The sequence below is a fragment of the Micropterus salmoides genome, unplaced genomic scaffold (genome assembly GCF_014851395.1).
Source record: "Micropterus salmoides isolate LMB-PRFRI ecotype aquatic unplaced genomic scaffold, ASM1485139v1 Ms_hic_scaffold_14, whole genome shotgun sequence".
In the NCBI taxonomy this organism is placed as follows: Eukaryota; Metazoa; Chordata; class Actinopteri; order Centrarchiformes; family Centrarchidae; genus Micropterus; species Micropterus salmoides.
Window position 1 is genome coordinate 26,905,472 of NW_024040485.1, and position 21,106 is coordinate 26,926,577.

Here is a 21,106-nt window from a genome sequence, read left to right on the forward strand (position 1 = left end):
CATTATGTTTTCATGATTAATAATTCAACACATTGCACATTAAGACGACCAAACAGTGTTATGTGCATAGTGAGAGCTGTCTGTGCGGTACACCTGCGTAAATGATTACCACAGTTGTTAATGAGCTGTAGATCTCAGTGCTCTGCCTGAATTAATGCTTTGTGTCTTATTTCCCAGGTGCCTCGAGTGGGCAGAGGGGTTTCCTGGGCTGCATGCGGGCTCTGAAGATAAATGGCATGACCTTTGACCTTGAGGAGAGGGCAAAGGTGACTCCAGGGGTGAATCCAGGCTGCCAGGGCCACTGCAGCAGCTACGGGATGCACTGCAGGAATGGAGGAAAGTGCGTGGAGCAGTACAGTGGATACTCCTGTGACTGCTCCCTCACTGCGTACGATGGACCCTTCTGCACCGATGGTACAACCTCCAACATGAACTTTATTACAGTATATTACGTCAGGTTAGATTAGATGCAGCAACGAAGAGTTAACAACACTTTTATGGTGTTTTAATTACCCTTCCTTCTCCTGCTGCTGCTTCTGTGTGTGTGTGTGTGTGTGTGTGTGTGTGTGTGTGTTTGTTAGACGTGGGCGGCTACTTTGAGACAGGAACCTTGGTGCGCTACGACTTCCTGCCAGAGAGCATATCAGGCGTTGGTATTCCTAGTGATGCCAACCTGACTCAGGAGGAGCTGGTGTTCAGCTTCAGCACCTCCAGCGCTCCCAGCATCCTGGTCTACATCAGCTCGAGGACTCAGGACTATCTGGCTGTGGTGCTCAGGCACAACGGTGGGCTCATCTACATAGTACCTGATCCATTTTATATATTTTTATGTATATAAAAATATTATATCAACTGCTGTTACATTACTATCCTCTGTTAAAACATTCTTTCTATCTCTGTACTTGTGTGTCCAGGCACTCTCCAGATCCGCTACAGTCTTGGGGGTCTAACAGAACCTTACACCATAGATGTTGACCATCGTAACATGGCCAATGGACAGCCACACTCTGTCAACATAACTAGGAACTTACGGGAGATACGACTACAGGTTAGTGCTTCCTACCGTTACAGTCGTACCTGACATTGTTATACTAAATACTATATGCTGCATGTCAGAGTGCAGTCAATCTCTTGTCTGTGTGTTCATTTCAGATCTGCGACAGGACTCGGTTAGCTTAGCTTAGCATAAAGACCAAATGAAGATGGAAACGGCTTGCCTGACTTTGTCTATAGTTCCAAAATACCCCTACCAACACCTCACTTATTAAAATGATGTATCTTGTTTTGCTGCCTTTAAGCACATATGAACAGAAATGTAACTACAGCAGTAAGTGATTTTTAGGTGGAGTTACATGCTATTTCGAAGCCTACTCTAGGCATAAAGCAAGTAAGTGCACTAGCCAAAATGTTTAACTAGTATGTAATTTCCTTTAAATACAGGGTTCTGGTACTCATTTTCAGGAAAATGGAAGAGGGCATGGGTAGAATGGCAAACTTGAGGCTTCCCTTTAGAGACAATGCTGGAAGAACAGAATCATTCTTGGTATTAATGGTAACAAAGTAGATCAAATTTATCAATTAAACTGGTTCTTGTCCTTATTCTCTAGCTGGACCACTACCCAGTGTCCATGTACACCCTACCTGAGGCCTCCGACACCCAGTTCAACTCGGTCAAAAGTATCTTTCTAGGAAAGGTCTTTGGTAAGTGTTTAGATGAGAAGAACTTTGTGGATCCTACTCAGATAGGATTGATTTCTCTGAGGGATGTTAAGTGTATAGTGATATTTTAGAGTGACTACAGTAAATTTAAATTTACTTATTTAGCAGATGCTTTTATACAAAGCAACTTACATTTGAGGAACAACAATAAAGCATAAATAAAGTAAGAGTAGAGAGCCTGCAGGAAATGAATAGACTCCAACTCAGGGCATTGCAATTACGTGGTCAGTGTTTTAAATCCAAAGTCCACCTGGATGCCTCCACACCACCCCCACAAAAAATTGATATTTCTACTCTGCATCAATCCCAATAAGGAGTAGTAGTAAAGTAGGATCTACTTACTGAAGTATTGATCTTCCTGTCCCTGGAGTGCAAATCGAAAAATGCAAGAAGCAGGACAGCAGTAAGGTGATCAAGGGTTTGGGCATCCTCTGCTCGCATAGAGATGAACCTGTTCCCTTTTATAGAACTTTGCTACATTTTCAATTATTTTGCATGCAATAAAATAATGCATTCTTTAATTTAAAGTATGTAAAGTGTTAATGATTATATAAGAAGCACTGTTGAGATCATCTAAAATATGCTCTTAGTTAAGCTTAAAATAAATTTGAGCAGTCTTTTAAAGTGGAGCATTGGGCCCTGAAAAGAGTTTGTTACTTCCAGAGAGGTTTGCAATGGTCTAAACGTGTCAGAGCAGATAAAACTCTCGTGTCTTTCTTGTAGAAACAGGACAGATTGACCCCATCCTGATTGAGCGCTACAACACGCCGGGCTTTGTGGGATGTCTGTCAAGAGTTCAGCTGAACAGTGTGGCACCCTTAAAAGCTGCCTTGCGCTCGGGCCTGGGATCACCCGTCAGTACCCATGGGATTCTGGTCCCGTCCAACTGTGGAGCCTCACCTTTGACCATCTCCCCCATGGCCTCTGCTAGTGACCCCTGGCACATAGAAGCTGGTAGAGACACAGACAAACAGATAAAACATTATGTTAATTTGTCAAAAGCCAGTTCATGTCAGAATTCAAACTCATAACAAATGTTTGCTTTATCCACAGCTGGAGCTGTTTCCCCCCTCAACGACGACAAGGCCAGTGGCGATGGAGTGGATCGCAACTCTGCCATAATTGGAGGTAAATCTCATTTAACTTCCAACTATTAAATGTTAGCACTGCAGCTGGGAACAGTCTTTACAACTGTGTAAACCTACATACACATACACAACTGTTTCCATCAACATACTGTAAACAAATAACATACAGTACATACAATACACTGCACAAAGACTCGAGCAACCTCGGAAATCCCATGAGAGCACAAATTCTTGCATGTTGCTGTATCAAAACAGAAATGAACATCCATCAAAAACAGCTTGCTTTGCTAATTTCTGCTGCTGGTTTAGTAGCAAAGGCAAAGAAACTGCAAGGTAAGCAGCAAGCAGAGAGAGGGGAATTCAGAATCAGAATTGGTGGCGGGCCCTGCTCTGATGTGAAACCTGGTTCAAAGCTGTTTGTGCAAACAGAGAACAGCGACAGGTGATGAACAAAAATGATGAATGTGGGTATGTGTACCCAAACTTGTCTTGATGGTCTTTGTTTCCAGCACAGGATGATTGCTGGTGCTGTCTGTCATAAATCAGTGTTTCCTAGGCTTGTTGTATTGTTTGTGAAATGTCTTTACACTTGCACTGCTACCAGGCACATGTTGGTGACATAAACCTTAGCAAAACAGAAGATATCTTCCATTTGGTTCCCAGTATGCAAGATCCAACTCAGAGTTGTGTCTAACTTATACTCAGTCTAGTCAGGTTTGGAATAGTCCTGTTTTGTTGCTGCTGGTCTCTGTGTCTAATACCCGAGTGGATCCAAGTGGGCTTTCTGTCGGCTCTGATCACGGGGTACTGCTGTTTATTAATTGGGGGATCATTGTGCTGCTGCCAGTATGGGAGTTCTCTCATTGTTTACGTCTGTTTGGGTCCACCACATTTTGAGATTGGGTCTTTTTGGATGTTTTCAGTTCCAATGCATTAGTTAATTCATAAAAAAGAAAATCATTTATGCTTGAGTTTTTTTCAGCTATTTTTTTCACAGTTCTGCTACAGATGGGGTCATTTTCAACTTGTAAGGACCGCTACGCTGCGCTCCTCCTTTCATGCTCGCGATGCATATGCGTAAAGAGCCTGAGTGGAGATAAGAAAAATGTTGTGATTGATCAGAACAGCTTTAGCAATGGCTCTTATTCTGAAAAGTCTGAAAACTCCACTGATTTGACGCATGAAGGTCCATTTGCGTATCATTAGGTGTACTCAGCTAGTGAAAAGTCTCCTATGTGCTCTGAAAGGGTTTTGACATACCTGATGATGCCGTAGTGATATCATCATTATCTCATGTTGGTTTGGAGACTGGGCATTTACAATGTGGGTGGGTCTAACAAAAACATCAAGTTGCATTACTGGTCTTGACCTTGTCACAGTCTCGGCCTCTGCCGCTTCAATTTTGCTCTTTGCAGCAGCACATTTCAACTTTCCAGTCTGTTGTTATAAATCAAGTGCTCATTTGTTTTGTTTCAAGGCATCATCTCCATAGTGATCTTCACCGCCCTCTGCATCATGGTGTTTGTGATACGTCACATGTTCCGTCATAAAGGCTCCTACCACACCAATGAGGCCAAGGGAGCGGAGTCAGCAGACTGTGCTGACGCAGCGATCATCGTCAACGACCCAGCCTTCACCGAAACCATCGATGAGAGCAAGAAGGAGTGGTTCATCTGAGCCCCTCTCAACAACACGGACACATGACGTTAGGATGTATGTAGTTTTCTAAGCATAGGGAATAGTAGTGAGGTCGCCACCCGTGGAACCTCGAGGATGTACTGAGCGGTTTATTCAAAAACTTTATGGACAATGGACACCATGGCGTTACAGCGTGGGTATTAAAGCACAGGGCACGGTGCTGCCTGGCAGAGCCCGTGTGGAGATGTGGAGCGATTTATTTTTTAACTTTATTTACAATGGACAGTGTGACAGGATGAATGCCTTCAGATGGGGTAGAGGATGGTGCCATGTAGTTACAGGCCTTGGATGAGTGAGTGTGTTCATTAGCTTTTATTTTAATATTTCTTTATATATTTTTATTTGATTTGATTTCAGTTTAACTTATGTAATTTATTTATTTATTCATATTTATTAATATTTAAGTCATATATTTTTCATGAAAGTTCTTTGTTTGCGTTTATTTATTTTTATAGATTCATATATTGATGCCTTTTGTTTGTTAATGGTAATGATCATTAATTTATTGTTCATTTTATAATCCTCCACATCTGTAGCAATGCTCATAAATTCAAGTTTTTCAGATATTTTTTAAATATCAAATCTCTGTTGATTTGCCTTATTTTACATTCATTTCAGTAAAGTTTAATTTTAGCCTGAAAACTTTGATGTGTGTGTGTGTGTGTGTGTGTTTGACCGCCTTGCTTGTCTGCAAAGCAGATGTAGCCATGAGTTTGGTGCATCATTTGGACTAAGAACCAGGGGGAAAAGCAAACGTCCCACTTTTATTTCTTTGTGCATCTACAGAACTGACAGTGTCTCTTAATGGCTTTTGAGCATAGATTGTTAAAATTATTAATGATCTTTTTTTTGTACTGTTTTTGCTGCCAAATGTGTTCACGGGGAGTTCAGCTTTAGAAGAACGAACTCAGTCCTGTCAGTCCACTAGAGCTCGACTAACTGTGTTTAGATTTCTGAGGCATTTGTTGTCTTTTGTTAGCAACGCCAGCTTAGATGATGCAAAAACCTTTGTCTAAAAGTGACACCACTAATTGCTGTTTAAGGAAAACTACAACATTTTGGAAATCTTCTTGTATGCCATCTAACCCACAGTCAGATAAGATTAGGTTCAGTCTCGGTGCATCCAGTGCAGAGACAGGTAAATATGTTCTGGACATGTCTCTGTGCTGGATGAGAGATGATAAAATTAGATAATAGTATAGTAATAGATAAAATAGATAAACAGTAGAAATAGATTCTGATCATCTCATCTAATTCTGTGCAAGATTGAAAATAACAAGCAGAAGATGTAACCAGCCAAAATGCTTGTTTCTCTTTCCTTGAAAAGGGACACAAAGTATCCCCCCTCTACTGGCAGCATGTTAGGAATTTAGCTACTGAGAAATTATTTTCTTTTAAAGTTGTATTTTGGAAAGAGAGATTCGCCAGTGTTAGTTATATTAGTTCAGGCTTAGTGAATTTGGGCTTAAGATAGTATGATGATGTGGCCATGCTGAGAACTGATGTCTATACAAACTCTTTGCTAATTCTTCAGATGGGCTGAAAGGACTGTTAGTTCAGGATTCTTCTAAAACCTGAGCTTTGTCTTGAGTTTTATGAAGTAGGATGATGTTTCTGGAAAAGAATGTTACTCACATACAAAACTATGGCTTACATCCTGACATTTGATTGTATTGCATTTGTATTCCTTTGACTGCACTGCAGAGTAATGGCATGCTGTTTGACACTGAATGACACACGTTTCTTTTTGATAAGCCACTGTAGCATCATTTTGCTTTTTCTTCATGTTATATGTATAAAACTTTACCTAACAGTTGTTTTTTATAGCTGATTTCTCATTATTTGTGCTTTTCTGATTACCTTGAATGCTTCCTCTTAGAAAGACCGACAAAATATCAGTTCTGTTGTATTTAGCAGATTTTGGACCCAGACAACAGACACAGCTGGTTGTAGATATTTTAAGTTTATGTCAGCGAGAGCAGGGAATGGAGATGGTGTGGGCTGAAGGTGGCATTGTGGAAAGTGGCTGACAGTGGTAGGGGTGTGCAGAGGGAGCAGGTCCAGAGTTATGGTTTGCTGGAGCTGAACCAGTGAGGCACAGCATCCAGAAAGCGTCAAGAGTTATGAATGGTGACCGATACTGCCGGGCTGGCATACTGAACAATCTGGCGCTGAGTGTCTGAAGGATCAGTGTTAAATGATCTGATGAGAGCCGGGTGTGAGTGACCAGCCAGTAGCCAGGAGAGAGGGAGCAGGGCCACACCCACACAAAACACAGAGAGACCCAGAGTCACAGCTATAAGTGTGACGAGTACAAATGTGACACTGGCTTTTATTAGACACAGCTGTATCCTGGTGACCATCTGGAACTTCGAAAACGGCTATATGGAGATGTTAGCTGCATGAAACCTCTAAAAATATTTTTAAAAATCAAGATCGTGGCAGACTGTCCAATCCAACCCAAGAGTCTTAAAAAACAATAGTAGGCAGACCCAGACCCATAGCCTGGCTCATGTCAATAACCAGGTTTCACAAAAGAACAAATCAGTCTACACCTACTAGAGTTAGAATTGGTCAAGTTACTTCTTGGCAACTGATGCACTCATCTAGATCACTCATCTAGTATTTAGAGATAAATACAACTTGACACTTTGGTGGGGTTGGTCAACCTGTAGCTGGAGAGCAACATGCAGCTTTTTACCTGCATAATATAAAATAAAGTGCTTTACAAAACACATGACAATACAAAATAATATAACATAGTAAAATGATTTTTAAAAATCACTTATAATATGTGAGGAACATGTTCTTGCTGCCCTGACTATTGATTTAAGATATATTCCATCTACTAATATCAAGTTTTTCTTAATTTCATTTTAAACCCAATCCATTTTTATATGATATATTTTCAAAGATACGTACCCCCCAGAGAACCAATCAAATACTTTATAACTAAACAAAAAAGTTCATAAATTGATTTATAAAGTTTCAGGTTGACCACCAAGAAGCTACTCTCAAGTCATCTGATATTAGTTTAACACCTAAGCATGCAGTATGATGGTTATCTAGCAAGCACTGCAAAAGGCAAATACTGTAAACCCATACATCCTTCAGAGAAGTCCTGTGTTATGTGTAAATGAGTGTAGTGACAAGAGCAACTGGTGGAGTTAGTATCTGTTGGTCATACAGTACGTCTTCTCATCCTGTGATCCAATGTTAAACTCGTTGTTACTTAACCTGAGCAGACAAACTAAATAGTGTAATGAAATGACAACAAACCACATTGTGAAAAAAACATTTATTCGTTCTATTGTACAATAAAAAACAATAAAATATAAATGCTAAAACACTTTAATAACAAGCAGTTAAATTGTTGTACTTTTTAGTACTTGAATGAATCCCTGGAGGGAATAGAAAGGCGATGTGAATGGAGTCCAGTAGGCCCTAGTAGAAATAAAGAAAAAAAGTAATAAATGTTTGTTCCACTCTCATTTAGTGGAGGTAGAAATCTTTATTGTCCATGTCTTTGCCAGGGTACCTAGTTGTCTGACTTCATTAAGACGCCAAAGTAAGCAGTCACAGTCTTCAGCTTGTTGTTGAGGAAGTTCTGCTCCACCTCCACCTTCCCTCCTGGACCAGCCAGAGAGGCTATCTGTGGAGAGATGCACAGGGAGATAATATATTATCACACAGGAGTTCCTCCAGTCTCTCTAAGCTGCTGGTCAGTAATGTTAAACCAGACCAGAACAGTAAAAAGAAGACACAGATTGTTCCAGATCCATTCAGTTATTCTTTCCAGTAATATTCCAACACTGAATAACCTGCTTTGGTAACCAAGCACCTGCTGTGTTAGAAGTTGTTTTTGCTCAGATTATTATTATTTCCATTTAACTGAAACTGGTTCTGTGGTCCAAATTGTTGAACTGTAAAATATGCAAGAGCAGTTCCAGAGGAAGTAATCCTTTCATACAGCTGCTTCTAGTAGACCACAAACATGTCTGCGCATTACATTTAAAATAAAAACTTTTGAAACCTGATCAACTGCATTTTTCTTTTACGACTACGTTCTTTGTTTACATGTAATTTTTACAGTACAAATAACAATATATCTCATCAGTAGATGAACCCACACTTGGTGCACCAATACTTGGTTGGCTCTGGATGCACCATTAAAATTTTGATGATAGCTGATCAATAAATGTTGCGGCAAAGGTTTTTGTTAGTAGGTAATAAATTTGGTATGCCACCCCCCATTATATCCTCCAATACATAACCAGTACAATGTACTGTATGTACCAGAACATTCTCCAAATGAAACAAACTGAAAAAAGCCTAAAAAGTATGTGCTTCAGATTAACCATACCACATCTGGTGGGAATATTGCATTAGGTGGTGCTATATTCTTGACACAGCTCACAAATTAATTATATAAAATTCAGCAAATTTATAACTATTGGCCTGTTCACGTACACACACACACACACACACACACACACAAAACAATAAACATACAGACCTGATCCATGTCAGCATTGCGAGGCAGAAAGTACACTATGTTGTCTGATATCAGCGTGGCCAGCTGGAAAATCTCAAATGTATCTACTGTCAAGGTTTAAAACCAATATTCAACATGAACAATATGAGTCTACTTTTTAAAAACGTTTTCATTTTAAGATGCATTTAGTACTGAATGGAGAGTAGTTCAGATGTTTATATTTTATGTGTTTAAAGCTGACATTTTGTCTTGAGGGCAGTGTTACAGAGAGCTATTTTCACCCTATGAAATGTAATGACAATCTACCATTAGACTTTGTGTGTACAAGTGGACATTTTGTCCAGATGACGTTGCTAGATGAAAAGCTCAGGGGTCGCCTAAATTATTAAGATTCATCCTCTGGAGACCATGAATATCCACAGCAAATGTTGCATCCAGCCAGTAGCTATCTGGAGGACAATGTTGAGGACTGTAGACGCAGTGGTCAGCCAAAGAAACATACCTATTATTACCACTTACTTACTGATAAAGTTATAGCAAAGATGCATCCAAGCAAGAATCGTCAACCGAATACAGTAACACCAGGCTGGTTAACAGCAGGGATTCACTGCCCTCTCTGGCTCAAAGTTTCCAGTCTGTTTCCAACCACACCCATCAGTGTAGCTGGTTGGCTGTGGTCAGACGTGTACACTTGTACATCACTGCAGAAAAATGAACAACAAATAAAACCCTGTACTTTTAGCTTTTACCCTCGACAATGCATTATAGGCAAGTCCCCAATCCACCCCCACCCTTCGCTTCTACATCGAAGGATATCCATCAGGCTCCATCATGGTCTTGATGTCAAACACCTCCGCAGTCAGGTAGTCTGGCCCTCCCCACGGCGGTGACAGGAAGACCACATCGCCACGAAGACGGGGCGCCAGCTGAAGGAAGTCCCCTTGAAGGAAGTCGATTCGGTCGGCGACACCATAAACCGTTGCATTGTGCCGCGCCAAGTCCAACCGCACTGGGTCGATATCAATGGCCAGGACTGAGAGTGTTACACAGAAAAAGACACAGCAGGAGAAACCTTGCTGAGATTTATGTACTGGGACTGTAACATTTCTAATCTTGCAGTAGGACGCACTGGACAGTCAATCACAGGGTAAAAACAGAAACATTAAAACCCAACCACGGGCAGCCTTTAATGGGAAGTTTGGACAAATGTAAGAAACATATAAATACAACCCAAAATCAATTCTGTCATATGTGGGAAACTCTGACACATCTGGTTTACTATTCTGTACTGTAGTTCTTTTCTCAACTATAATATAAGTTAACTATATCTATATCTTAAATTCCAGCCCTATCAGAGGTGAATGGAAGAGCAAGACCACACACACACACACACACACACACACACACACACACACACACAGCTTACCTCTCTTTCCAGTGAGGGCGAACTGGATGGCGTTTCCTCCCACACCACAGAAGGCGTCTATGACCAGCTCAGAGTCGGGGAAGCTGTGCTCCACCCTGAGGGCGATGTGCTCAGCGATCCTCTCCGGCGTCACAGAGAACCAGCCCTCTGAAACAAACGTTAGCAAGAGAGAATCTCAGAAAGTCAGTGCGTAAAAACATTGTGAAGTAGACCGAGTGAAATCTGATTTTACTAGAACTGTTTGGAGCCTTGTTAGAGCATCCAGTAATTCCCCCAAATCCCACATGTCTGCTCACTGTTCATCAGTATGGATACTAAGAACAGCAGCGTGCTCCCGGACCAAATGAGCAACATGGATTCAGTGATTAACAGCTGCAGTCTGTTAATCACTGTAATCTGTGGCTCTCCAGTTTAAATTGGATACAATCAGCATCTGATCCTTCCCTTTAAATGAGTAAAGTCTATACTTTTAGAAGTATTCAACTGAAGCACACTTTTGGGCTACAAAACACTGTAACTGTAAAAGTGATTTAAGCTGTAAATGCACAGCTATAACATGTAACATAGCACTTACAAAACCAAAGCCAGTTTAATAGAATGGTACATAAATTGCAAGTCCTTAGTGAAAAACCAAACCGTGTGCTGTCAATGATTTTTTCCTGAAGCATCCTTAGAAATTTTCAGTACTCTGCTGTTATAAGAAGGAGTAAACAAGCACAAAAATCACACCTCTCAATTTGAACGGCGTGAGAATCTGATCTCTGTGGAGTGAAGCTCTGCATCCAAGTGCGTTTTCACATCATCTGCTCTTTGAGGCACAACATAACAGCGAGATGTACACAAAGCCTGTGCTCAGACCGAAACCACATTCTTTCACTCTGCAGTCTGCATTTTTAAAATCGCACGCAATGTTTGCCTCTAGAATCACACTGCGCCCACACTGGAAGGCATTGGATCTGTGTCAAATATCCAGCTGAGTGGGGAAACTTATGTACCGAGTGCATGTGTTCACGCCACACAAACCGCTTCATTTCCAGCAACTTATACACTCTCTGGTCAAACCAACTCGAATAGACATAAAAAAATTAAAGCTAAATATTATGAAAGGATTGTCTCTTCCCATTTGCCTTTTTATTGAGAAAACTATCAATTAACAGACTGCAGTAATAGATATTGGCAGCACAACCAATCGTAAAACAATATGACACCCCCAGTGGACATTAAAAGGGTTATTGGGCGCAGTAATTATTCCTCCTCCCTACAGTGAATTTAGCATTCTAGAGTTCACCCGAAGCAAATGTAAGTTAATCAAAGCTTTTCATCTGCGCCGCAGCAGAGTGATAGTATCACAAAGAGGGAAGTTGGGTACTTAAAAGATTGTACCATGTCTCTTTGCAGCCAGTGTAGTCAGGAATAGTTTCATAATTACAGTGAGCAATAACAATTTTGATGTTCCCATGTGCATGTGCGTACTGTACGTAAGAGAGACACGCTATCCTTCAAGCTTTTTCTGTGGCTCAGTCGCTGATTTGCTGCATGGTGCATTTTTTTTAAAATATTCAAAAAAGCACTGCACACTAAATTAGAGTAAATGGAATATTTCACATCTGCTTGCTGTTATTCCTTCTGTCCCCCTAAGACTCATTTATCTGCTTCAACTACATGAGTGACTTTCACACCAGCTGTTCTGCCTGAATTCACTCATGCTTGGAAGACATCTAATTCCCTCTGTGGCTCAGCCCCACCACCACTAGAGACCTGACTTTAAACACAGCCTGTTTATTTTATGGAGACATTTATGGAGCCAGGGCAGTGACTTTAGAGTTTGGCATTGAAAATACAAACCCTGATAATGACTTTTTCTAATGCCAATGTTTCCTTTTTTGGATCAGGATGCATTTTCAACGCCAAAATCTAAAGTCACAGTCCTGGCTCCATTGGCTTTTGGTGCGGATAGCAATGAAATCAATTCTTTGTTAGTTTCTAGGCGTGCATGCAGGGCGCAGACTAACCTCGGTCCAGCCTGATCCCTTCATCGAAGCGAGAGAAGAGTCTGTAGCGTTGAGCCCAGTATTTAGCCAGCTCCGGTTCAGCTGCCATCTCAGCTGGGACCTGCTGCTTCCTGCCTCGCTTGCTCTTCTTGTTCTTCTTTGACTTCTTCCCGTCTTTCATGCTCAACTCTACACACACACACACACACACACACACACACACACACACACACACACACACACACACACACACACACACACACACACACACACACACACACACACACACACACACACACACACACACACACACACACACACACACACACACACTCACTCACTCTTCAGTGATGGCACCAGTTTTTCATGCAAACACTTATGCCATCAGAATCATTTGACAGATGCTATGATTACCTCTGTTGCCTTCAGGTGCGTCAGAGAGGAGAAAGTGAGGAATTTCTAGACATTGTAACGGTCTACCAGGCTGCTCCTCGTCCTCCCTATCCCTATCCACAGACCCTGGAGCAGAGCTGAAGGGCTGACTGCACGTCCTCCTCTCTGCATCGAAACTGGATAGAGCATTTGAATTCTCTTCTTCCACGGCCTCTTTACTTCCTTCCTCAGCACTCTTCATCTCCTCCCTTCTCCTCCTCTCCTCTTCTCCAGTCACTTCTCCCAGAAATGGAGGCTTGTCCTCAGACTCCTGTGTGCTTCCTTCTCCCACCTCACCCTGCTCACACGGTGTCATCTGAGTCTCTTTCCGGTTCTTCTCAAGAAACTTTTGGACCTGCAAAACAAATTTCATTTAATTAGTCATTCATACTAATAAATGTGCACTCTGCTACTTTCCAGTTCTTCATCATCGTCATTGACCCACAAGCCAGAGGGAACCTGGAGTGAGTTCAAATGCTTTAATGCGATAGCACAGTGCAGTTTGGAAAATTGTTTTTGTGTTAAAAAGGCCACGACAAAATTTGAGAGAAAATTATTTGATTTCACATTATTATCAGAATATTGTTCTAAAATGTGTATGAACATAATTTAAATCAGACATCACAAATAAGTGGCTGCAGTGCGATCGATTTAATGGCTCCCTTTAACATTCAGAGCTCAGTCTGTACAGGAACGCTGGGGAACAAAAGAGTTCAGTGGGAATCTTCTCTTTGATGGCAAAAGCGGATATTCTTTAAATACAATATGAGATGGGTCTGATGTGATATTACCAACTTGACTCAAGCATTTGACCCACAGTCATTGCATCACTGCAGTCAACAGTTATGGATTATCAACATTCAGGTAATTATCCTTCATTCAAAAGACATTTAAATGATGCTTTCTTTTACAAAAGCAAATCAGAAAAATGTCTCAGCATTCATTAAATTACAATAGAAAATGACGAGTAGCGGTACAATTTTACGTTATGTTATTAGTGGACAAGAAGCATTTATGGCTCTCTGTGTCTGACGTAATTTAGCTTTCTGTACAATAAAGTTAAACTCACCTTTTTTTTCCCCAACTAAACCTTTCAGAGGCTGAGGATTTTTAACAGCAGCTAAACTAACTGGATCAAACTGAGCAGACTTTGTTCACCGGAGTACTGAAGCAAGAACAATCTATAAAAAATGCCCAGTTAGAGACCAAGCAGCCTGATGCTGGTTCTGGAGGAACACTATTGTTGATTTAGTGACTAATTGTGACCGAGCCTGCGAGAAAGACTGAGAAAGACACAGAGAAATGTCTCACAAAGTCATATGCAAGTGACAGCCAAATGGTTAAGAGTACCAAAGTGTTGAACCGCGTTAGTACGTTTTAGTGTGGAGCTTGTGACTTTTCATTGTGTAGGTGAATCTGCCATTTTGAGATTGGCCAAAAACACAATGTTTAATCCATATCTAGGTCATCTAAATGTAGCCACATGTGAACGGAAGCACCTTTAACTTGTGTTTAATTAGTAATCAAGGGGATTTTCATGTTCCAGGCAGTTACTGAAACTACAAAATTTGATGACAGGTGTGATTTATAGAGCTTTGAACTTATTGTAGTAGAATCACAGGTTCAAAGTCAAGAGAGATGGACGAGGTTTTCAGTACGGGTACGGAAAGTATTCAGACCCCTTTAAATTTTTCACTCTGTTTCATTGCAGCCATTTTCCAAAAATCAAAAAAGTTCATTTTATTTCTCAGTAATGTACACTCAGCACCCCATCTTGACAGAAAAAAACAGAAATGTAGAAATTTTTGCAAATTTATTAAAAAAGAAAAACTGAAATATCACATGGTCATAAGTATTCAGACCCTTTGCCGTGACACTCATATTTAACTCAGGTGCTGTCTATTTCTTCTGATCATCCTTGAGATGGTTCTACACCTTCATTTGAGTCCAGCTGTGTTTGATTATACTGATTGGACTTGATTAGGAAAGCCACACACCTGTCTATATAAGACCTTACAGCTCACAGTGCATGTCAGAGCAAATGAGAATCATGAGGTCAAAGGAACTGCCTGAAGAGCTCAGAGACAGAATTGTGGCAAGGCACAGATCTGGCCAAGGTTACAAAAAAATTTCTGCTGCACTTAAGGTTCCTAAGAGCACAGTGGCCTCCATAATCCTCAAATGGAAGACGTTTGGGACGACCAGAACCCTTCCTAGAGCTGGCCGTCCGGCCAAACTGAGCTATCGGGGGAGAAGAGCCTTGGTGAGAGAGGTAAAGAAGAACCCAAAGGTCACTGTGGCTCCAGAGATGCAGTCGGGAGATGGGAGAAAGTTGTAGTAAGTCAACCATCACTGCAGCAATCCACCAGTCGGGGCTTTATGGCAGAGTGGCCCGACGGAAGCCTCTCCTCAGTGCAAGACACATGAAAGCCCGCATGGAGTTTGCTAAAAAACACCTGAAGGACTCCAAGATGGTGATAAATAAGATCCTCTGGTCTGATGAGACCAAGATAGAACTTTTTGGCCTTAATTCTAAGCGGTATGTGTGGAGAAACCAGGCACTGCTCATCACCTGTCCAATACAGTCTCAACAGTGAAGCATGGTGGTGGCAGCATCATGCTGTGGGGGGTTTTTCAGCTGCAGGGACAGGACGACTGGTTGCAATCGAGGGAAAGATGAATGCGGCCAAGTACAGGATATCCTGGACGAAAACCTTTTCCAGAGTGCTCTGGACCTCAGACTGGGCCGAAGGTTTACCTTCCAACAAGACAATGACCCTGAGCACACCGCTAAAATAACGAAGGAGTGGCTTCACAACAACTCCGTGGCTGTTCTTGAATGGCCCAGCCAGAGCCCTGACTTAAACCCAATTGAGCATCTCTGGAGAGACCTGAAAATGGCTGTCCACCAACGTTTACCATCCAACCTGACAGAACTGGAGAGGATCTGCAAGGAGGAATGGCAGAGGATACCCAAATCCAGATGTGAAAAACTTGTTGCATCTTTCCCAAAACGACTCATGGCTGTATTAGATCAAAAGGGTGCTTCTACTAAATACTGAGCAAAGGGTCTGAATACTTATGACCATGTGATATTTCAGTTTTTCTTTTTTAATAAATTTGCAAAAATTTCTACATTTGTTTTTTTTTTCTGTCAAGATGGGGTGCTGAGAAATAAAATGAACTTTTTTGATTTTTGGAAAATGGCTGCAATGAAACAAAGAGTGAAAAATTTAAAGGGGTCTGAATACTTTCCGTACCCACTGTAATTTCCGAGCAGATAGATGTGCAGGAACTTGCAGCTGTCCGGTTGGAAATATCCAACATGGCAGCTCAGCAGCAATCACATCAGGACCTTGTTCCAACCGAAAACCCCCCTGCACTGTCCCCGGTGTTACAGGTGTCTCCAGCAGTGTAAACCCTTCACCGGTACCTTGTAGAGGGCGGTGCTGATCTGCGGCTGTGTGTCGTCTCCATCCGTCTCTGAGAACCTGGTGTGTTTGCCGATGCTGCGGACGGCTCTCTTAGACCGCCACTGCCTCTGACGCTTCTGACCAGCGCCGCCTTTAAAGCTTAAGACGCTGTCGAACCTGAGAAACAAACATAAAGACGACCCAGAGAGAGACATTCACTGTGTAACAACTGCTCCAGTATGTGTGCACTTCACATACATACATCATATATACAGCTGACAGTGTATTAGGTCCTCCAAGCTAAAACTAATGAAGTCCAATTCAACAGTCTGCAATAAATCCTCCCTTCATGAAGTTTGTCTGTTCAAAATATTTTCGAGAGGTGTTAATTCAACAGTGTGATCTGTATGAACTGACCGGACTTACAGAGGCTCGGGGTTGTGTTTGAGTCCCAGTTTACTCCAAGCTTCCTCAGGTGTCAGATGTGTGCTCTCCTCCACATCCAGCTCATGACTGCAGACAAACAGAAAATACTGCTTCAGGATTTAAGTATGATTATTATTTTCACATTTACAGTATTTGTATTCTCTCTTTTTTTAGCTGTTTAGGTCCGAGGGATAAACACGAGATTTTCTTATGGATGTTTTGTTGTATTTCTTGGTTGTACAACATTTCAAACACTTCCAAATTCAGTTCTACATCAGAAAAGAGTCAAGCTGAGGATCTCATGGTAATTTGGAATCAACTAGAAATACGAGGGTGCTTTAACTACTTAAGTTATAAGCAGCATATTTGATGTGACTTTAAAGCCAAGATGCTCTTCTTTTGCATGTGTGTGTGTTTTTTTTTTATAGTAAAGGGACTGCACTTGTGTGCTTTACACTACAGGTCACATTCACCAATCACCTGCGTTTGACTTTGGCTTGTCCTCCTCTTGGGGGTTTGTCATCATCGTCATCATCTTCTCTATTTGACATCTTATTCTGTGAGCCATACTGTCTGTCGGTTCTGCCAGCAGCCTGCTGGGAATCTGAATCAAAAAATACACAAAGATATTTACCAGCACAACTCACAGCAACTGAATTAGCATTTTTCCGAAGCTGTCACTACAACTCTAATATGTGATATTAAGTCTGAAACACATTTACTAAATGAATGTACTAAATACTAAAACATTATTAATATAATACCAATATTAGATTTTTAAGACTGATTTTGATATTTGAAGATTTTAAAATCTGATTTTCCGATATGTCTGCCGAAAACACAAAACATAAACAAAGATTATCTCAAACATTTGTTATGTGTAGTTATGAGGTCTCACCAAGATAACATGACATAATGCTAGTATACTTTTCTATTGTTATAAAGGAGTACTTTGAACAAATGTACAGCTGATTGCTGTGTTTTGTAGTGGATTTGTGGGTTGCATAGTGCCCTCTGGTGCCACTCATAACATAATTTTAGCAAACTTAGCATCCCCTGTAAAAATATTTTTTAATGTATATATTTGAACATTTCCTTAAATTCTATTTTAAAAATCTTTTTCATGTAGTTTTAGTTACAGGTCACTTTGCCAAAAAAAACGAAAAATATACTTGCATTTTTGGGTCAAACAAGACATTTGTAAACAGAAACAAGGACACTGTCAGCAGAGATTCCTCTCTTAACCTGTTCTCAGCAAAGATAATCTTTACATTTATTAATTTGGCAGACACAAACCACAGCAGATCAAGGAGAAGCCTTCGAGAATAAGTGCTGCAACACTCGGTTTAATGTTCCACATTAAGTGCAAAGCAAATGACACGAGAGAGACAGGGTGAAGGATGGAGAGATTAACAGAGAAAAATGGAATTAAGTGAGTAAGCACTCTCAGAAGTCAGAGAGGAAGGCTATAGACAATATAAAATGTTGCGTTAAAAGAAAGCAGTCTGTGTGATAATGTAGCAGTGTTGACAGAGATACACACTCAGCTACTACCTGTATGTTCAGCTGTGTTCTGCTGTGAGGAGGCAGCAGGTCTCTTGCGGTCATTCCCACCATCAGCAGGATCATCGGTGCCACAGCTCTCTCCCTTTGATTGCTTTCCATCATCAGCCGTCCTCACACACCGTCTGTCGATCTCGGAGTCAGACGCAGAGCTCCCGCCTGCTTCTAACGTGCAGTTCTGTCCAAACATAGCCTTCAAAACCTCAAGGTCATCGTGTGGAGCCGTCACTACTTCAGCTTCAGTCTGTCCGTCTCTACATTCCTCTGGGAGTGTCTCTATGCCTCCGTCCATCACCCCATCAGCGTTCCCATTACAGAGGGACTGGTCAGTGGTCCAGCCCTGTGCTGCCCAGTATGAGTACTGCTCCCAATAGGAGTAGTAGGTCTCTGCGGCATGTTTGTCCCAGACAGCATTTGTTTCTGGGTCATTCCAAACAGCAGTCACTGTTCCTGGATCTTCTGTAGACGGCAGCTCAGCCTCTGGATGTTTCTCCAGCCAGCTGCTCCACAGCAGAGCTTCACCCTGTTGAGCTTAAGCAGATACACGGGGAATAGATAAAAATGGAGAAGCAATATTTAATATCTGAGGTGTTAAAGGGTTTGTCCTTGCTTTTTTTTCTTAATCCTGCGATGATGTGACCCATGATCCAGCTATTAAGTGTACCTAGAGTCAACCGCGGTTCCCAGCAGTCAGTTTGGTTAAATATGGTCAAGAATAAATGTTCAAACTTTAAGATCTTTTGTGGTTTACTAAATAGATTTAATGGTATTTGTTCAATAGAGATGATAATTAAGTTCTGATGTTAAACTGAACTCACAAACAAAAGCATTAACTAAAGATATAATTACTCTAGATGGCATCACCATGGCCTCCAGCATCATTATCTTTGATCGGGACATGTCCTCTCACATTAAACAAACTTCAAGGGCCGCCTTTTTTAACCTTATGTAACAGATGCATTTGTAACTTCTAGGCTGGATTCCTTATTATCAGGCTGCCTGAAAAAGTCCCTTAAGACTCTCCAGTTGATCCAGAATGCTGCAGCACGTGTTCTGACAGGAACCAGGAAAAAAAGATCATATTTCTCCTGTATTAGCTTCTCTGTAAAATCCCTCTGCTCAGCTACAAAGCTCTTAATGGTCAGGCACCTTCTTATCCCACTCGCTCTCGACCCGATAACTTCTGTTTGGAACTGGAGCTCTACAAATAATGTCGAAATGAATTAAGTGACGTATTTAATATTAAAGGTGACACATTCAACCTTTTGAATGTTCCAGAAATATTACAGGTCTGATCTCATGTTGTTACTTTTACGTAAGTGACACCGTTTATTCAGACATGAAACCATGAGATCCGTAACATTTCATGTCAGTTTAAACATGATTTATATTACTACCCTTACATACAATGTCTCAAACATGTCTAAAACTTGATGTGGTCCAATTTGGGACAACATCAAATGTTATTGGGTTCACTGGGTCTCATTGTACAACTGCATGTGTACTACTTGATTGTAATCTTCATGTCTGCCTCCTTACCCCAGTAGGTTTCCCAGCCAGCATCTTGGATCCCTCCTATTCCTTCCTCCAGTGGGTCACATGCTTCCTTCTCATCAACTAGGTCAAAAATCGCAAAGGACATGAATAAAAACACGTTAAAGTCAGATGGCACTGATTTGTCCTGTCTGAGAAGCTCCTGCAGGAAGCTTCAAAGCAAGGGAGGCCCAGACTGGTGTTGATCCACATTTATTTGAGTGTTACTTTGAAATAAGGCCCAACCTGCTGCATGTGAACATGATCGCTGCATGAGCTCGTACCCAAAAAACCTGGTTTTAATACCCTGCTCTTTTATTACCTTTGTTGTCAACCTGTAGATCTTTTTCGTCCTCCTCCTCTTGTTCAGCTGGTTCTGCCCAGTATGTGTCAGGCTTCCTGTTACCTCTCCTCCGCTGTGTCACATGACCAAAAAACAGGCTCATTCAGCATCAGCAGAAGTCGCACCGACCACTTCAGCTTTATTTTATAAAAAAAGGTAAAATAACTTACAGCTCTCCTCTGGCCAGAGGAGCTGACAAACGCCAAAGGCAAACCCATGCTGGCCATCAGCTGAGTCTCTTCATCCAACAGCTCCTCCTCATCCTCCTCCTCTTCCTCATCCTCTTCCTCATCTGCTTCTGTGAGTTGAGGGCAAATGTATTTCTTATGGAATCATCTTTTCACATTGACTACCCCCCTTTCTGTAAGACAATGTGTGTGTTGTTGTTGTTGTTAACTGAACTAAAGGCCCAGTGTATTCTGAAAGTTGCAATCCACCTGATGTTTGATCATTTTGAACTCATACGGTGCAATCAGATAACGTTAGCTGAGCGTGCCACGGTATAACGCAACGTTACCTTGGACTGTAGTGTCTGCCAGGTCAAAGGGGAGCCATCTGTTATCAGAGCGGTACAGCTCCCGATCCCTGGACGAGAAGGACACAGACAAAACAGAAAGTGCTGATGAAGACCAAGAACATCACCTGCTTCATCTATCCAAGCTTCAGTCTGCAGCAATGCACACTGCTACGTCAACAATAAGTGCTAGTGGATGAAGAGAGGCTCACTGCACGAAGGCTCTGGAGCAGAGACAGTGGATTCTGTCCTCCTCCTTCCCGGATGCGTGTCTGCTGCTGAAGAAGATTCCGCCACCACTGTCAGCCTGCTCCTCTCCAGCATCATGATGACTCTGAAGCACTAGTACCAGCATGCGCGGAGAACTTCACGCTCAGGCACAATTTCCTGCGTTCAGGAAATCATTTCCGGCTATTCGTTTCGGAATAAAAGTGTTATTTTGATAAGAGTTCAGTTCAATGGGTT

General features: G+C 41.5%; 2 protein-coding genes across 2 annotated transcripts in view; one reads left to right on the forward strand and one right to left on the reverse strand.

Moving 5' to 3' along the window:
• Window positions 1-6,331, forward strand: part of LOC119902547 (contactin-associated protein-like 2) — a 38,728-nt gene extending 32,397 nt beyond the window's left edge. The window contains exons 19-25 of the mRNA XM_038718813.1: window positions 178-414; window positions 582-785; window positions 915-1,048; window positions 1,608-1,701; window positions 2,443-2,673; window positions 2,773-2,847; window positions 4,285-6,331. Coding sequence (XP_038574741.1) covers window positions 178-414; window positions 582-785; window positions 915-1,048; window positions 1,608-1,701; window positions 2,443-2,673; window positions 2,773-2,847; window positions 4,285-4,484 — 1,175 coding nt within the window. The 3' untranslated portion in view covers window positions 4,485-6,331. The remainder of the gene's footprint in view (window positions 1-177; window positions 415-581; window positions 786-914; window positions 1,049-1,607; window positions 1,702-2,442; window positions 2,674-2,772; window positions 2,848-4,284) is intronic.
• Window positions 6,332-7,817: 1,486 nt separating this feature from the next.
• tgs1 (trimethylguanosine synthase 1) lies at window positions 7,818-20,983 on the reverse strand. Its single transcript, XM_038718814.1, is given in 17 exon segments — window positions 7,818-7,949; window positions 8,044-8,157; window positions 9,022-9,100; window positions 9,817-10,033; window positions 10,427-10,573; window positions 12,439-12,606; window positions 12,832-13,204; window positions 16,283-16,439; window positions 16,689-16,775; window positions 17,169-17,292; window positions 18,243-18,782; window positions 19,791-19,868; window positions 20,107-20,200; window positions 20,298-20,425; window positions 20,645-20,712; window positions 20,854-20,932; window positions 20,935-20,983. Coding segments are annotated over 16 exon segments (2,487 nt in total). The 5' UTR covers window positions 20,969-20,983; the 3' UTR covers window positions 7,818-7,949.
• Window positions 20,984-21,106: the final 123 nt, after the last annotated feature.